General features: G+C 42.6%; 1 protein-coding gene across 18 annotated transcripts in view; it reads right to left on the bottom strand.

Moving 5' to 3' along the window:
- Nucleotides 1-275: 275 nt before the first annotated feature.
- shisa6b (shisa family member 6b) overlaps nucleotides 276-19,571 on the bottom strand; it is a 52,968-nt gene continuing 33,672 nt past the window's right edge. For 2 of the 18 annotated variants that reach the window (XM_040176432.2, XM_078103194.1), the window contains 6 exons: nucleotides 17,057-17,122; nucleotides 8,492-8,554; nucleotides 7,767-7,787; nucleotides 4,805-4,957; nucleotides 2,862-2,965; nucleotides 276-2,287 (listed from right to left, as the gene is read on the bottom strand). In XM_040176432.2, the coding sequence (XP_040032366.2) occupies nucleotides 1,436-2,287; nucleotides 2,862-2,965; nucleotides 4,805-4,957; nucleotides 7,767-7,787; nucleotides 8,492-8,554; nucleotides 17,057-17,122 (1,259 nt within the window). In that variant the 3' untranslated portion in view covers nucleotides 276-1,435. The remainder of the gene's footprint in view (nucleotides 2,288-2,861; nucleotides 2,966-4,804; nucleotides 4,958-7,766; nucleotides 7,788-8,491; nucleotides 8,555-17,056; nucleotides 17,123-19,571) is intronic. The other 16 variants (XM_040176433.2, XM_078103195.1, XM_040176436.2 and 13 more) reach the window with 16 other exon arrangements.

Raw genomic sequence — 19,571 nt, forward strand, 5'->3', positions numbered from 1 at the left:
TCAAATCAGTCTATTTTAACGCTTTGGATCTTATATCCAACCAACAGTTAACTTTGGTTACTCAAAACAATGACAAAAATGTTTCTATGACGTATACAAGTCCCATTTTTGTCGACCAAGGTTGCTTGTGTGTCTTTATTGTACCAATGGGACAGTGGTAAGTGGGTTTATTTTACCCGCCACTTCAAAACCTAAATGTCACTATAGCAACACATCGTAGTGTATCAGTCTTTTGAACGAAAAAGAGACACAGACATCTTTCAAGGAACAATGTGTAATGTTTAAAAAAATATGGTTGGTTTATTTGACCCTACTGTAACAGGCATTATAATTCATTTACATGAATCATTTCCATGTTAAACTTCTTCGATGTCAATGGACCACAGTGTACACCCAAATAGGAACAGTGCTATCAACAACACATTCATTTGCTTCTCTTCCTACAAATAGTTTTGACACAGTATAGTATTCATTTATCCTGTCAAATACTGGGTTAAGTGGGTTTCTATTCTGAACTCACAAAGTGATTTATAGTTGTTTTATAAGAATCTATGGATACAGACAGTCTAATACAAAGTCCATCCAGCATATACTTGTCCATAATACTGCTTCTATAATAGCTTATTTACAATCTACTGGAAGCAAAAAAAACTGCTATTGAACAAAACAAGCTAGTGGTCACTATTCAAAAGGGAACCATAAACAGAACAGAACATTTCTATTGGTTGTGCTTTGTAACCCCAAAAAACCCAATTGATTTTTAGAAATGGAACATCTGTCTGAGGCACCAAAAAGAAGTGCTAATAACATCCATTTAACGTTTTCTCATTGAGATTCACAACAGCTATGCATAGGACAGGGTGTACAAATGGTTCTTTTCTTATTCATGTATTTATATATTTATAAAGTTATTACAGGGTCAACCGGCTTCATCTCGGTGGTAACGTTGTGTTGCACAACAGAAGTCACGGAGGAGTCACGTTTATTTGACCATGCAAAAGCCCATTAGGATTTGCCAGAAAAGGTCACAGGAGAGATTTTTTGGACAAAGTGTGGCGGTAAAAGCTTTAACAGACACGGTTAGTGTTTCCTCACTAAAACATACACAAGATTAGGGCGTAGCCTATGGATGAATAGGGTAATCAAGACAGTGTTGAAATAGACTAGCTGGATAACAACAGAACCCCCCCCCCTGCCCCCTCATCTATGACCCTCCCTGGCTTCAGATCTAACTGGGCCGGTGTTTGCAGTGTACAGTGTGGTGCGTCTTTGTGGTTCTCACTGTAAGCTAGTGAATGTTCTTGGTTCTGGAATCTGTGACTCTACCGGAGCAGTTTTAAACCGGAGCAGTCAACGTCATTGATAATTCCACGATCCTACTCTAAGGCCAGTGTTCCCACTTACCTCTATCAACCAAAACCCCCTTTTGCTGCCCCTACACAGTGACCTCCGTCTTACTACCTGTGCGGTAGTGCTGAGGGTGCTGCTGTTGCTGGTGGTGTGGTGGAACGTAGTGGAGCTGTTCCATCGTGTGAGTCCGTCTCGAGGCAAACGCTTGCCTCTTTGTTGCTGTCTGGTTCATGCCTAAAGTGTTGGAGTGCCCAGTGGTTCCTGCTTCCGGTGCTCCGCTACCTCCGCCATTGTTAGAGGCACTGGGGTGGGAGTGCATTTTGGTCATCTTGTAGCGATCCATGAGAGGTGTGGTGGGTACGAACACGTCTGTGTGCGAGATGGCGCGTGATATTGACTTATCGCTGCCACGAAACCCACCAGAGATGCTGCTCACCATGCCGCGCTTCAGCGACATCATGAGCTTGTCTGGTGAGAGAAGAGGATCCTGGGATAGGAGACGATCTTGTGAGTAGAGGCGGTCTTGTGAATAGAGGCGGTCTTGAGAGTAGTGACGGTCTTTTGAGTGTAGATGATCCTGTGATATGAGCCGGTCCTTGGAGTATATGCGGTCCTTGGTGTACAGTCGATCTTGGGAGGTGTGGCGGTCCTGTGGTAGAAGACGCTCCTGTGATCGAAGACGTTCAGCAGACAGGAGCTGTTCGTCTGAGAGGATCCTCCCTCCGTATGGTGACATACCATTAGAAGACATGCTGTAATCCTGCTCAGGGGCTCGTTGTGGGGACAGGACGCGGTCCTGAGACATGGCCCTCTGCACGCGACGGGGCCTCTGCCTTTGCTGAGACTGTTGCTGTGAGGGTTGTGACTGGGGAGCGACGTGGGAGATGGAGGCCTGGGGGGGCTGACTCTGGAGCTGCTGCTGCTGCTCCCAGGGCTGCTGAGAAAAAGAGCAATACGGGGTTATTCAGAAGTACTAGGAGGGAGCCATCGGACCTCTGCAGCTCATCCCCAATGTAGCAGCTAAATTCACCCACACTGGCACACTAGGGGCCTCCTCCGCTCGCCTCACTGGCTGCAGTGGCTGCCCGCAACCGCCTCAAAACATTGGTACTCACGCACTGTGCGGCAAAGAGATCAGGTCCAAACTCCATCCAGAACATGGTCAAACCTTACGTCCCCTGCCCACTCACTCTGCTTTGCACCTGCTTGTTGGTCCCTCATAGGGACACTCAAAAAAAAAACAGTATGTTTGCTGTCCTGCCTTCCAAAATGGAGGAATGGGCTCCCCACTGACGTCTGGAAAGCACAAAGCTCAGAGAGCTTCCAAAGCAAACTGAAAACGCACGCAACTTAATTCTTGCTGTTTTGGTTCGGCTCCCTCTTGATTGAATGCACTTATTGTAAATGGCTTTGGATAAAAGCGTCAGCTACATGATGAATGTGAATGTAAAAAGCAAAGAACATGAACTTTTTCAGGCTTACACACCTAACTGAAGCATTTATTTACCCACCTGGTCTTGACCAATTTTGAGAACATGCAACGGAAGAGTTCCTCTTGCTGCTAGATCGGGTAGGTGTCGCTTACGAGTGTAGTAGTCGTCGACTTCTTTATCTGCTGCAGAGTGATATGAATAAAAAACAGAAGCAAGACGTGAAGAAGAGATTGTGGGAGTGAAAGCGAGAGAAAGCGCTGGTGGATTTAGAATGCAAGGGGAGAAGTTGGATAAAGTGGGATTGGAGAACATTGCGCACAATGCAGAGAATAATGTTGGCAGACCCATCTTGCACCTGCCCAGGCTCACAAAGGGAAGTAGAAAACAGAGCGACAGAGGAACAGTCGGATTGTATTACATGCTAGGCACATCACATCAACACATCCAGGCTACATTTAGGATTCTACAGGCGGCTCCTGCTGTGGAGGCAAACTTTTCAAAGGTCACGTCTATAAACATGATATCGTAAGGACACAGACACTTCATATCTATATGCTAGAAAGCTCATTCTATTGTTTAACTCTTATTGGTACACTAACCCTAACCCACACAAACAGACATGTCTTAACGTTCTTGATAATGATTTATTGTTACATTCTTTTGTACCAACAAATTCAACATGCATTTAGAAGCAGATCCCAAAGACAGCAGCACATTTACAGAGACAATAGTGTGTAGGAGTGAAAGTAACATTGAGTGCATGCAACAACACAAACACATGCACAAACACTGTTGAGTACAAAACCACACACAGTGACGCATATTCAGAATTCCATTGTTATGAATACGTAAAAAAATTATTTCTTTCTGAACACGATCATCAATGTTTGACCATCGTACAAAGTCAAGGTGAAATTTATTTGGAGGGAATAAGGCTGTAAGGCAGAACTCTCCACCTCTAAAAATGAGTGGATGACTGAGCTTGTCATTTTCAATAATGGGTGCTGCAGCGTTCACGCCACCGGTCAAGATTACACTCAGCCAAAATCCCCCTCAGCAGCGAACCATGGCTGCTTTCTGCAAATGGATTCATTATTAGAGATAATTAAAAATAAATGCTCCTTTCTCGAGCAAAACAGTTTTAAGGATTTGGGCGAAATGCAAACTAATCCACTATATTACCATGGTGTGTATCTTGTGATGTATACAGGCCTTTGCTGCAAGAAGCTAAACATTTTTCTCCTCTGCAGACTTTAGTTTAGTAACGAAAAGATACTGCATTGCCGTTTAGCTATTTGCTGTCTCTTCTTTGGGATTGAGTTTATGACAATTTCGTTGATTTGATTCATTTTGCTGCCTAAACTGATATATTAATTGTTCCCACAAAATGACGGTAATGTTTGAATGTATTTTTTACCAATGCGGCTGAGGACCAATAACAACTCTGCATCGTACAAACCGGTTTTGACATTTAGATCAAAATGGCGCCTGGCAGCTACGAGTGAAAGTTGTAGATCGTCTTCCTTCATTTTGACTGCATGTCAATGTCGGCATTGACATGCAGTCATGATGAAATTACACAAACCTGAAGGAATATATGCGTTTCACTCTGATAAGATCATGGGTTGAAAGTACCACTAAATCAATACCAAGCCGGGCCAGAAGCGGCTAAATGTTCCTATAGAGTCCGAGAGGACCGTTAGGTGGACAGAAGGTGGGACATCAATGGTCATCGTTCCTGGACATGAAGGTGTTTCCTGAATCTGATTCTAGGCCCTCTCCTTCCCCTGACTGACTGATTGAACTGCTTCAATCTACCCAAGAACGTACATGAGGACTGTTTATCGTCCTGCTAGCAAATCCTTTTCAGACCTGAGACACGTCCGAGCCGCTCAGAGAGTCTCAGTCAGGAGTCAGGAAAGCAGACTCAATGCGGGGCGTTTGTCATGCAGGGCGTCAGGGCATCAGGGCATCAGGGCAGGGAGCCTAATATTGCATCAGTGCAGTTAACGTGGACCTACTGAGTTTCTTCAGAGACGAGAACCGGTTGAGGTCGGCTTTGACGGCTGCCTCATAGGAGGGAGGCAGGTGTGACAGGCTCTGGAAGGAGCGTGAGAAAGACAAGTCGTAGGGCTCCGTCTGTGAGGTCAGGATGCCGCTTATCCGATTGTTTTCTGGAGACACATACATACACATACAGACACAGAAGAGGGAAGAGAGAAAATGGGAAGGCTGGCTTCCCTTGACCCAGCACCCCCCTCTCCGCTATCGAAGACCACCTGTTGAGGTAGAGAGGGTACGAATCGCAGCTGGAGCTTTAGTGCTGGAAAATAATTCCTGCAGAGATCTGAATAAATCTCAGGTAAAACAAAGTTTCTGGGATAGAAATGATTTTAAATACTGAGGTCAGAATGTAATGAGAACTCAGGTTTAAAGAGTTTAGTCCTCGTCGTGTTTCTAGTGTTGTAACAACCTGAGGAGAAATTCACATGAGCAACATAACATTGTTTAGAAGGCTTGTTTGAATTTCCCATGATGGATCATTTAGATGATTTCAATCAACTTAACAAATCCCACTGAGATATAAAACATGACTGCTTTATCTTCTAAAAGGATGTTAGGCTCACGACAAGTTGAATCCTTATAGTATTAATGTTTATTATTGGAATGAAAGGAAATATTCATCGCTGTTCAGATTTCTCAGTCCAGGTTGTGCAGCACTGAAATGTCTCCCTGGTCTTCTGGCTTTTCTCCTCACTAACAATGTAACTCATATTAGCAGAATACGTGGAAACGTTTTGGATGGAGAAACTGTTGTTATTGTGTCATTCAAGTGAAGCAGCAGAAGAACCCAAAAATGAACTTAAAAGGACTATTTTAGACCGGCCAGCTGTTTCCGGTTCCAGTTGTTTGGACGAGTTATATGTCACCATGAATGAGATTTTATTTCTAATTAGATAACAATGATTTGCCTCACCCGTAGCTTGTCAGACACGGTAGTTTGGGCAGTGACTCTGCACTTACATCTATGACACTTTAATTATCCACAGTGCCAGTTTTGCCCATTTGCAAGCACCCCCTTAATTATAATACAATTTATTTTCAATATTAACTCGCAGGGAGTAACATGGTTCAGGTTTGGTTTTAACAAGTTCAGAGTGAGAACATGCGTTTGTCTTTTTGACAAGCAGAAGTAAAAAACGAGAAGCCTGCCAACGTTTGTATAAGAACAAACATCCTTTTACCCTAAAACTAAATTCAAAATGAAACGTTGTTGTTGGACAGACGTGAAAGGTGACGCTGTGTTTTGACGGAAGGAAACAGTGGTTCAAAAAAGGACAAAAACAGGACGACACAGCAGACAGCCGGTGACCCTGCTGCTGGGACGTGATCTGTGCAATGGTCCGTCGGTGAGCTGATGCGATACGATGCCAGTTGAATGCACGGGGATGACTGGACCGAAGCCCTGTTTTATTCTGCTTTATCTCTCACATCCAGCGACATGCTCATTCACTGCTGCCTTCCCTGCTCCATCCATCTTATCAGTCGTACCAGGCTGCCAGCCATTCCTCCGCTCCTCACTTCTCTCTGGTCCATCCAGTATTCCCCTCTCTCATTTTGTCCTCGCTTCTGTGGGTCTGACACACAGCAGCACTGTACATTGTGGCAACACACCGGCCTCCTATGGAGCGATACGAGTTTAGTAACTGGACGGAGAGAAGTACGAGAAGGAGGAGAAAATATGGACGTAAAAAGGAAGAGTGAAGTATAATTTAAGTAAGAATATAGGAATGAAACAAGGGAGAAACGTTAAGGGAGGGTCAGGGAAGGGAAGCAGGAGACAGCTGGGGGTCCTCAGCGACTGGACTGTCTGCCGCGCTGCATCAGTAAGGGCATCATACTGTGGCATGCTGTTATCTCAACCAGACACACGTTCCACTGCTTCAGTTCACACAGACCTGACTCAAGAAGTCTTTGGGTTTCGCACTTATTTTCTTATTGCAAACTAATACAATGAAAAGAGCTAAATGGCCGATTCACTGAAGTCAGTAACAAATATTGCTGGTAGCTGGTACTGGGGGGCGCGTTCCTATCGCTCCCACAATAAGTCCCATAAACACCTCTTCTGTCATTCTGCTTTCTGTGGGAATGTTGACTTGTGCTCTGGTGGAGTCGCTCCGACCAGTTAATGTTTGTCATGACTGACAAGAGGAGTTTACTTCTTTAGCCGATCAAGGAAAGTGACCTTTGTTAGAGGAATAACCTTTAAAAGTTTGGTTTTGTTGTCCTCGACAACCCACGTATCTTCTTTCAATACCACAATATCTGCATGAGGTTTGAATTATTCCTGTTTTCATTAGAAATGTCCTTTAGCTCAATAAACGATTGTAAGATTCTCAATAGGGTCAAATGTGTAATTACAAAAACAACAATATGGTCTGATCTAGTTTCAGATCCAGATAACTTCATTATTAACACACACAGCTGCTAGGTAAGTCTAATGGAAAAAAGTCCATTTGAAAGCCGGACGTCTTCAGCGTCCCGAGTCAACCGACACGAAGCGCAGACCTGTGGAGCGCCGGTCGGCGGCCTCGGTCAGTAGGAGCTCTTCTCTACCGCCGACCCACATTTACTATCGTTTGTTTAGTCAGCTGCTTGTTCTTTTTTCTGGGATTTGTTTGCAATAAGAAAACTGTAGTAGAATACAAAGTAGATTTTCATACATCTTTCACATAAAAATCTAAATGTACTTTCATGGGTGACAAAGATTCGGCCATTTTTTTCCCCATATGACAAATTAACATTACTTTCTTTTTAAAACAAGGAATCATGAGCAAAAGCTACTTAAATCAGGTCTGAAAACACAGCGATTATATTATAAGACAGGAAGCCACAAACAAAGGGGTTGTTTTGGGGTGCAGTACACAATGTGTGCTGGAATAAGATGAATGATCTTTTACATTAGTTGTATGTACGACTTACCACGTCTCAACGATCGGTGAGCTACCAACCCAAGTGGAAAAAAAAAGATTTTAGAAACACGTTGATGATGACGACCACAGAACCTACACAGTCCCGTCTCGCCGCACTTGTGTGTGTGTGTGTTTTTGGACCACACAAACAGGGGCCATTCATTCAAGCTGAGTCCCTGAATGTCTGAGCGCAAGCAAGTCCTTTTTTTTAATTTGGAGGTGAAACAAACAGAATATAAATCAAATGCCAAGATCAGAGTGATTCCATAACTACAGAAAGCTGTGTATATTCAGCTTATGGCGTCTTTTCTTTCCTTTCATCTCTCCAGCCATCACCTTGCATCCTTATTCAACCTCTACGCTTCACATCTGCCAGTCTCAGACCTCAGGCGCGCTCAAACTAACAGCTGCATGACATCAGTAATACGGAACCATTGACGGTGATGAGCACTGAGGACTGAACGACCTCGACGGCAATTGTATTCCCTTCATACAAAGAGAAAGCCAGCAACTCCGGTCTGATCCCGCTTACAGAAGGAAGTAACACTGCTGCAATTCAATTTTCAACAAAAAGTCTTATTTTCTAATGAGAGAATGGAATTTGTGGTACGACGAATTCAAAGGAGGACAGTGTCAAGCGCCATTTCACACATCCATGTCATCCAATAAACTGAACTTAACGCTCTTGTCCAGCTTTCATCTCTGAACACAGCAGTGAATTCTAGTTTATCTTACCATTCTTAGGTGTGCGTGTAGGGCTACCTAGAGCCACATGGTCATAGTTGTGCTGATGAGTACCTGCAATGACAAAAAGCAATGACGGATCCCATCAGTGTCCACGAGGGAAGCTCTGTTTCAGATCAAATACAGACTGTCCACAGTGTGAGATACGCTTTTCATATCAGTTATAGAACACATTCATGTAGAGAATTTTGTGCATTTTAAAATACATATTATAGTGTACACAGGTCACGTGGCCACATTAGCATTCGGTTGCTCAAGTAATTAGTGGGTGAAATATCCCTTTAATTTAATATTGAATCCAATAAAGCAAATGGAAATGATACGAGATGAGATGTTTTTGGATGAGTGAAAGTCACCCTGCAAAACCTGTTAAAATCAAAGAGAATCCAGTAAAAACCTTACAGAGAAAAAACAGGTCTGCTAACAATAGTTACATCATGTCCCGGGACACACAGGGGAAAACCCCCACAAAAAGTACATTCATCATGAAATAATATAAATATTCAGCTTAACAAACCAAGTAAACATCCAAATGAAAGACAATTAAATACATTTACATTTATCAACTTTACAACAAACAAATATCTTTAAGAGCAGTGAAATCCTCATGAACTGCACACGGAGACTCATGTAAAGTCCAAGTAGAGATTTTGCCAGAAACAAGTAAGAAGCTCATTTTTCCCGCAAAAAGTTGATCCAGGACTCAAAAACCGAATTTAAAGGTAACTGATTCAATGTTTTTTAAATTCAGATGCACCCTGGGGGACGTTAACTTCTCCCTTCCGCTTTGGTTCAGAACCATAGACTATAGGTATTGCTTGACAAATAACTATCAACCTTTAAAACAAAAGTGAGGTAATTAACTACGGTTCTATCAGTGCTGGATGCCTGCCAGAGGTCGTGTTTTACACTGGATATCTTCCGTCTGGTTGTTATATATTGTATAACATGAACCTTGACAGTCTATGAGTTCGGGTGTCGCCCTGAGATCAGTTCTGTTCTGTCAGGATCTCTGTCTTTTGCCTCGGCTTTTCCCCCATGTGTCTGTCATCCCCCTTGTTTTGCCATGTGCTTGTTGTGGGTGTGTTCTTGGTCCCACCTCCAGACGCCACCCATTGCCACACCCCCTGGCAGTACACAGCTGAGGCCAATGGGGACCCGTCAATGGCTGTATATCAACCCCGGCCCTGCAGGCTTTGTCGGGGTTGTGTGTTTGGTCTTCTTCCCCGGTCGGTCCGCTGCCTGACCTTGTGCGTTACTGACTTTGTCTTTCTCCGCCTGTAGAGTTCCGGTACTCCACTTGCCTTTGACGTCGACTCACGGGTTGAATTATCTTTTTGGGGCAGCGAATACATTTGGTAGCCCGATACTGGCCCCTGTAGTTACATTTGGGTCTTAATACTTGTTCTCCTGTGACACTGGTGAGTTCACAGGATTCTGAGTGACCCAGAACTATGGAGGTCATCCAGAATACATAGAACTGTAGTTAAACACATAACTTCTGTTCTATTTCATCCCTACTGGCCGCCAGGGGCAGTGACATAGGCAAGGCCAAATTTGGCCGCAACGGTTTTGCCATCCAATGGGAGACCGGAGAGAGTCCTGGTGTCTCTCTAGCATGTTTGCAGTTTCCTCCGAAGGTGTAATTAAAAGACAGCGGGAGTGGGAGCCACAAACGGTACCAGCAGGTGGAGGTTCAAGCGGCCATACATTCAACTGCAGGCGTGCCAGTGCCATGCGAAGGACCGACTCCAACCAGCTGTGAACGGCCTCCTCCGAAGAATTCTGAGCTAAGGAACGGGGAAAGAGATTGGTTGATGCTGCCACAAAGACTGTGTCCTACTCTGGACACCAGGTCCACTGTGGCTCAGAAGATGCAGTTCCCCGCTTTAGGGGGGAGGGTAAGGAGAAGCTAACTGTCAGCAGATCTACTCTCGGAGGCAGCCCACTGCTCCTAGCGTTCTTGTGGGGTGGTGGGGGCCTTCTCTTGACCAGTGTTTGAAGCGGGTGGGATGGGTTGGATTCAGCGGCCCCAATGGGAGGAAGTTGGCATCACCCATCAGGTGTCCGTAGCAGGCCAAGCGGACCGTACGACGTGAGGCAAGTCATGGCCATCGTCCTCCTGGTGGGAAGCCTCACAGCAGGAAAAATGAAGCATATTCATGGTACTGGGGGAATTCAGTCCCCTTAGTTAAAGTGTCAATCTGAGCAGGCTCCACTAAACTCTACGGCTGAGAAGTAGTCGAGAGACGCAGTCGAGGATGGTGACAGGGGAGCGAGAGCTCTGCCGTCACCAGCATGGCCCCTATAGATAGTGCTGACGCAGGGATAAGGTAAGAAAATGGTCCGCAATAATGAGAGGGGAGCAAGAGCACTTTCACCAGGACACTCACTAATCTTGAAATCACCCTACTAGTGTGGCAGCAGTCCGGGCGAACAGTCCGTGGTAGCGAGAGCTCTACCATCACCAGGACGGCCGCTCTAGACAGTTGGTATCTACTAGTTCGCTGAAGCGAGAGCACTGTGCTTAACGTGGGAACAGGCCGAGGCAACAGTCAGCGACCGTGAGACGGGAGCGAGAGCGGCAACTGACAGCCTCTTTATTTACACTTGAGTAGCCGGAGCTACAGCTCTGCTAAAAGTGGGTAAACAAACACTTCCATTTGCACTCTGCTGCTGTGCCTGTTTAAAAATGCATTAGAGCCAACTGCTGAAACATCCATTTACATCTGTCACAGAAAGGAATGAGGTGCGAGAGGCCCACAAATCACAGCTTCCAATATTCACTCAAGTTATGGAGATGGATGGGATGTGTCATCTGTGTGTTGCTTCACTGACTTCCTCTGGTTCATGTAAAAGCTTCACAGTGATTATTACAAAAGAGATGATTCAAAGGGGAGAATTCATGGTAATAAGAGAGTGTATCCTGAATATGTGAAATGAACAGCATTTTGAGATGCAAAAGCTTCATTAGTTGCTGTTCCTGAAACAAACGCTTGAAAAAAGTGTTGAAAAAAGTTCAATTTCAGGGTGAATGTCATGTTTTATTTAGCGACTTTGCATGGCTGTTCCTTTCTAAAAATGTAAATCCTTGCTCAGATAAATCCTTCTCAAATATACAGAGAGTGCCTTGCATAAGTATTCACTCCCCTTGGACTTTTCTGCATTTTATCATGGTGGAACCCCAAACCTCACATTTATTTCGTTGGGGCTTTATGTAATGGACCAACACAAAATAGTCATCAAGAAGTTTGCACTTTACACTAAAGTTTACACTTTTTCCTCTGTCCACACAAGACAAGGACCCGGGGACCAAAAACCCAGAGCGTGAGGAAGCTTTTATTGCGTTTAACCCTTTTCCCAAAATGACTTATTAATTCTGGAATGTTGCCTCGATGTCTCACGGGTGGTCACACTTTCTACATTAAAAAGGCAGGGGGGGGGGGGGGGGGGGCAGAGAGGGCAGACAAGAGGAGAAATATTGTTTGGGAAATATCAGTCAAAGGGAGAGAATCCGCTACATAAGCCAGTGATCACAAGACAGCCCCCGACCACAAGACCCACACAGGCCCCCAAAGGAAATGGCAGTGACACCCAAGCCGAGACGGCGCTGTGCATAGAAGTACATATTTCCACATCTGGACTAGTTTGCATATCATATTTTATAATTTCTTGGGAGTCGTGTTTGGGGTATTTTCAAACAGATTAGTGCATATTGTAGCCAAGACTCTAATGTGTGTGTGTGTGTGTGTGTGTGTGTATATATATATATATATATATATATGTATAATCATTTAGCTTGTGGAAGTTGAATTTTGCTCAGTTTTGGTCAGTTTGGCGGCCTTTAGTTTGAGGTCATCACATCTTCTATAGTTCTACAGCTCATGTCTGCTAATGAGCTAAGACCAATGAACGAATACGTTTTAAATTGATAAACTTAATATTTTCAATGAACTACTGAAAATATTGTCATTGTTCATTAATAGATACGTCCAATAATCACTGGAGCTGATTTAAAGCTTCCCTTGTTCACATAAGTGCATAAAATCCCAGTGCAAACTGTTTCTGTCTATATTGCCAGTGAGTATTGCTCTTTATCTCAACCCCAAGCCACCAAAGGCCAAGTGGTTTCTTGACATGTCGCTGCCTCTGTCGCTTAACAAATGTGCCGCGATAGTCTCAGAAAAGGGCTGGAGGTCGAGATGGACTTCATTTGCCGTTCATTTTGAAGCATGATAGACAGTGAACCCTCCGTGGTCTATGGTGACCCGTTTGCTAAAAGGCAATAACAGACCATTTTATTCAAGTAATGCTTTATGACGTTCCAACAGAGCTCATCTGGCATCACTCTGTTCTCTCGCTACAAAGCCAAAGGCAATCTGGCTTCAAAGGTAATAATCTGTTCTGAAAATCAACAGTGGAAGAGTTGGGCATTTCAATGGGATGTAGGAATGAAAAAAGCCATTTCACCAAACAGTTGAATGGCATACCAACCGAGTCCATTTGTGGGCTGTTGAAAAGCAGACTTCTTTTGAGAGGATGCGGAAGACGAGGAAGAGGTAGAGGAGGAAGAGGAGGGTCCGTATATCTTAAGCAAGGATAAGCACAGATTTATCTGATGTCTTCTTAAAATAGAAAAAGTAACATCATCAAAACTGCCTTTATCCATGCCTTTAGAGACCAGCCCTCCTCTCCATTGAGACGGATACAGTCGAAGACTGTGCACACCATAGAAGTCAGGACAGTCATTTTAATGAAACGGGTAACACAGAAAAAGCTTCAGTGAAACATTTCAGAACATACATTTCAAAGGGCAGGGATTACAACAGGAGTGAAATGGGACAAGTTTGCTTTCAAGGCACGATGAAAAAACATCAATGTGGGCCTGACAAAACAAGCAGGCGGTATGTCAGTATGTCCTGGTGTGCGTGGTTTTCATTAATTAAAGGCTACTCATTCTACTCATGAAATGGGATTTTTGCTTGAATGCAAAACTCTGGTACATTTCTTTACACCGTTTCCTTAAAGCCATTCCCACACCTACACATCACTGATTAGAACAGAAGCAGATAGGCTTTGTTTCAGTGGACTGTCCAACAAGCTTCAAACGGCGTCATCTAGGCTGAGGACGATACACTGTGAAGGGTTAGGGTCGGACCGTTGTTTCTTACAAAGCTCCAGCAACACTGGAAAAACCAAAATGGATTGGAAATAAAGTGTGTGTGTGTAACTGAATTGAGAACTATTCACTATGGCAGTAGACCATCACCGGGCTGCTCCACAACCTGCGCATCCGTCAACCCGTTGAGACTGCTCTGAAAACCAGTGAGAGCTTCAATCATCCAGGAAACGTCCTCTGCATGGGGCTCTCTTGTGTGTGTGACATAGTGTAATTCATTCTTCCATAAGAGCCAATCGATCGATCGATGTGACGACAGCTGCCTGCTGTCGTTTTCTTTGCACATTTCTTTTTGTGTTTGTGTAAAATAAAGATGGGGATTTGTATGCCACTGCAATCAGAACATGATGGGGATGTATTTTTGAATGAGCCAATTGCAACAAGTGTTATTTCTTAGCAAATCTGCAACTCTCGTCTGAACAATCCGTTTTTACTTAGCAGTTATTTTTGTGTAGCATGACACCTGTCATCACACAGATAGGAGGGCTAAATGTCAAAGGGCAAATACACAGTAGAAAGAAAACAGGATCAAGTTGTTATTTATTAGATTGTTTCAATTTGTAATAAAAGTGAAAAATACAGTCAAAGGGAAACCTGTAGTTATTGTTATATTAAATGAAAATGGGAAATTATGACAATTAAATATTTGACAATCGCTGGGTTTATGAATGATACGTATTTTATGAGTCAAATATTGCCCATGTGTCAGCAATAGATTGCAGCAGGTTGCTGGGAAAGAGACTTTTAGTGTTTGGATATTGATTGTTTTATATTTTTGGCTGATGCCACCTGACACAAAGCATCTAGTCCCCCTCTGGGTCTATCCCCAGACACACACACACACACACACACACACACACACACACACACACACACACACACACACACACACACACAGATACACACACACTATGCCTCCAAATGTTTGGGATAAGTCAGAGGAGTTTGAATATGAAGATAAACCAGGCAGTTTTGGAGTAAGGGGAGAGGAGAAGAAGGGGGAAAAGTCCCAGGTTTTTCCTGCACCCTGATGCCGCAGGACTCCAGCCATGCAGCACTTTGATCCATCACCATTGATTTACTATAAGCTTTTCATTGCTGCTGCCTCCCACACGTCTACACAAAGCCCCAGGGATGCGTTACCCAGCTAGAGCTCTGAACAAAACGCACACCAGTTCAAACCCAGAGACCGTATAAACCTTTATAGTTTGGAGTACATTCATGATAAGTATAGGCAGTGCTGTGGTAGATACACGCATGAGCATGAATTGCAGATGTTTACACATCAGCGCACTGATAGCAGCTGCAGATTTACAGGAAATCCCCTTTGAGAGAAATTCACAAACAGATCGCAGGTCAGTATCAGGATGCTAAAGTACACGTTGTATCAGTAGCAGCAGAGTGAGGGCACACAGATGAACATTGCAATGTTTTATTCCATCCACTGTAGTTTGCACTGTTTATTTTCAGATAAACAAGAATATATTTTGTACATTAAAATCACAGCTTAAAAATCTGCTTTCATATGAACAAAAAGTTGAATTTATAAGCCACAAAGCCCACATGCAGCCCGGAATGACCTGCAGCCAATGTGAGCGATTATCAGCAAACACTTTACAGGGATTACAAGGCATAAAGAACATGATTGCTTCCTAATATTATATATTATAATATACTGGGTTTTCTGCATTCCAGTTTGCTTCTTTTTAATTTATTTTTATTATCTCTATTAAAATCAAATTGCGTTAACATTATATAAATCACATATTTGCTGTGTGATGATTTGTAAACTTGCTGTCTTTGTTTTTATATCTCTAAAACAAAAAAGCAATGATTGATTTATTTAATATTTTCCATTTTAATAATATAAAAATCTCAACTGTAAATCAGATTAACACATTCATTTTATTTTAATATTGGCAGTTGTGATATTAAGACTGACTGACTCATATATTTTGATAACCTTTTCTAGATGTAATACTGTTGTTTAGACCTCATAAAGAAGTTAAATCAGCACTCATTGCACCCATGACATTAACTTACTATATGATAAGCAGGACTAGTGGAAATTCCTACACAGAGACCGTGAGCATTTATTCTTTAGTCAATAATTATTGATGGTATGATAAATCCATCAGATATTTAATGCCAGGCTGACATTTTATGCAGTGTTTCCTCCAGAGGACCCTCTGTCACCTCCTGCATCAGGGGTTTTGTCCGTATGCCTGGTGAGGGGGGATGATGAGGACGATGCAGATGTCCTCCTGTAGTGTTGGTCTTGGTGGACAAAGTGAACTCAAGACTAAACCCTGAACTGTAACAGTGGGATCTTCTTTGCTCTTGTTAAGGCGAAATGTCTCTGTGTGGTTATTTAGAACTGAAATGAGACGAGAAGCCTCGACGCCCAAGCATTAGCTCTCCTGACTCATTATGCTGTATATTTATTGTGTGTGCAGTAAACGCGTGAGGCTAAGGAGTTCTCCTGGAAGAAGCATTTTCCTCAGTGATGCACGACAAAATAATTGTCTCATTTCACCGTTGCCAACTAAAGTAGTCAGTTATTTCGATGCGCAATTTTCTTGTAATGCAGAAAGAGAGAGGAGGGAAATCGAAAGGTTTAAAATTGTCTCTCAATGTCGGAAACATTAAGAGATAAGACGTTTAAAGCTGGGCCAAAAAATATAGAATCTAGATAGCAGATAAAGTGTAAACAGCATTGCTTATGCGCTATAATTGGAAAAGAGACTGTGCTTTTACACTGCTACCCCTAAACCCATATAGTTTATACTATGATGGCGCACTACGAAGGGGAAGCACAGTCAGATTTCAGCACAAGGTAACTGGTTCTACAAGAACCAAGCCAGCCGCAGCCCTACTGGCCTTGATAAATCAGCGCCTCTTGAAGTCAATGATATTGACTCATCCCACTAAAATGTCAGCTGCAAAGTGTCAAGTGTTCACAATATACACAGAGCCAACGCAAGGTGATTTGTCTTTCAGAACCAAATTCCAGCAAAAAGACTGCGGGAGACACGTCGCTCTCTTCTAGGCAGCCGATATATTGAGCTCATGAGTCCGGCAGCTCTGAGCGCATTCAAACAAACTACTCTTTAATTCATAGCCACACATGTAATGTTGTAATTTGCTCATTTCTGAGCTTGAAATGCAGCATTCAAAGCTTCTATTAGCAAACTGGATGCGTGTTTCACCCCAAAGCCTTCACCTGGCACACACAAACATACAGCACCTCTCCCCTGCTGGGGGTGTTGGATTGCTATCAGTCCCTGAGAAAGCTGCTTACATAAGCGCCCACGACAGCCTCCACGTTAGATCACAGCACCTTACACCAAGCTTTGACAATGTTGCATCTCACTTACGGTTTCTGAAGACGTGGCCACTTATGAGGGTGTGTGAAAGCGAGGGCTGTGCGACTGCTGGCTTGCCTGTGAATAAGTAGAACAAGATGGTGTGGAATGCAAAGGAATAAAATTGGAGGATTTTTGCTGTTGGGCCAGAAAAGTAGTTCAGATTCATTTCGGTTGAAGCTCTATTTTTCTGTGGCTTTAAAAGAGGCGTTAAATATTCATCAGGAGTTGGGATAGTAAAGAATGAAAGCCGATCGAGATGCGATTAACAAAAGTTTACCAGGCTTCTGGCAGGAAAAGAAATGTCTTCATTAACTGCATCTCATGAAGCAACCCCCAAGCTGATAGAGGAGGGAGACATTAAAGGAGGGAAATGAGAGCAAAGATTCAATGAAGACAGGGAGTGTCTTGTTCCAGTGCTCCACACACTACTTGGTGATCAAAGTAGAAAATGCTGTTATGTTCAATAATAATAATAATTTCAAGAATCATTTCTCTTCCCCTGTCCACAAGCTCATTATGGAGGATAATGCTGCAGCAAAGAGGGAAAAGGGTAAAGGAGGAGTACAGAAGGCACACATTGGATAAACCTAAAATACAGCTTGTCTAGTTGCATTCAACTTAATACAATTTTGTTTTTCAGTACAGCTAACCTTTCTATACCCTTTGTGGGTGTTGTGGATGGGCAACAGTGACATTTGCTTCAACCCTGATGAACTTCCCACTGGTGCTGCCCAAGCAGAGGCCAAACCTTGAATAAAACATCATTTGAAACGGACATTGTTATTATATGTTGAAGAAATAAGCTTATTCTATTCAATTACGTTGGTTTTGTAAAGCCCAAAATCACAAACTTGTCTTAACATTGTGTGATGCAAGGCAGAAAACAGTTTTTTAAGTAAGTAACCAATCAGATTACCACAGAACAAAAAGGGAGCAAATATAACTTTTATAGATCCATATTGGCAGATACAATCGCTTTGTTTTTTGATTTTACAGCTGGTCAAATTTATTTTAGTTTTGCCTAGAACGCTGTCTGAATGTTATCCTTTTATTTAGCCATCGTAGGTTTTCTACAAAACAAAACAAAGTACTTTTAATGATGTAATGAAAGCTGCTTAGAGGTGGAGTAAACAGGTCAAACATCATCTACAAAATCAATGTTAATTTATGTGAAAACATCCCCTTCAAATAACTGGATTTATTAAAGCTTTTAACCAAAAATACATTTCACAAGACACTTGAACACATCATGACACCCTCATAATCTGCCTTGGCCCAATACTTATTTTCACTAAAGATAGCCTGAACTCATCATAATATAATGAAAAGAGCCTCAGTTAATCGGCTGTTAGCAGTGCTGCTAGCGTTACTAGCTCTCCAGTGTGCGGGAAAACACTGCTCTCCCACTGTATATTTCACGTGACATTATCTGACATCAGATGACTACAACTGGAATTTTTTTGTATAACCATTTGTTGCAGAATTACAATAAATAAACTGCTTATTCATAAAACCCTTTGTAACTTTAGACTGTGAAAAAAGATTTTTACGGAAAATAACGTATTTTACAGGGTTTTTTCTGGGTTTTTTTTTTATTATTCACAAATCTCTGTAAAAATAAAGATATTATCTGTAAAATAACAGTCCAACTTTAATTTTAGGTATTATGCTAACATGAAAAATCTCTTTTTTTCTCATTTTTTACGAAAAAAATACTGTAATTATTCTAGAACATTTTACTGTTTTCTTAAATTACATTCAAATCATGTAAAATAAGGATCAAATGACTGGCAGCAGCGGCTGCGAAACAAAAAACGTAAAATTAAGGTGAAATAACTTAATTCGAATGAAGTGTGGGAACCATACATTTACAGGAATTGTCCTTAACAATTTTACAGAGAAACACATTTATTTCATAGATTTTTCCAGTAGTATTACAATGAAACACCTTTAATAGAGGGTATAGTGTGGATTGTGTGTGTGTGTGTATATATATACAGTATGTGTGTGGTGGTTAGCCCTGTAGCCTCACAGCCTGGTCCTGGGTTTGACTCCTCCCGGTGGCCTTTCTGTGTGGAGTCGGTATGTTCTCCCCATGTCTGCGTGGGTTCTCTCCGGGCACTCTGGCTTCCTCCCACAGTCCAAATACATGCTCTGGTGATCAGGTTAATTAGTGACTCTAAATTGCCTGTAGATGTGTGGATGTGAGTGTGAATGGTTTTTTGTCTCTTTGTCAGCCCTGCGATTGGCTGGCAACCAATCCAAGGTGGTACCCCGTCTCTCACCTGAAGTTGGCTGGGATGGACTCTGGCCCTCCCGCGACCCTGTGTGCAGGATAAGCGGTTTGACAATGGATGGAAGCTTCCAACCCCTAGTTTAATTGAAACATTGAAAATCTTGTAGATTTATGAAAAGCTTATCTTTCATGAGAATTGACAATGTGTTACAGGACAAATCAGTAAAATAATAGTGTTTTACTGCAAAACCTTTGGTGATATACCTTTTATTAAGTGTTTAACCGTAA

This window comes from Gasterosteus aculeatus, chromosome 5 (assembly GCF_964276395.1).
Source record: "Gasterosteus aculeatus chromosome 5, fGasAcu3.hap1.1, whole genome shotgun sequence".
NCBI classification, from domain to species: Eukaryota; Metazoa; Chordata; class Actinopteri; order Perciformes; family Gasterosteidae; genus Gasterosteus; species Gasterosteus aculeatus.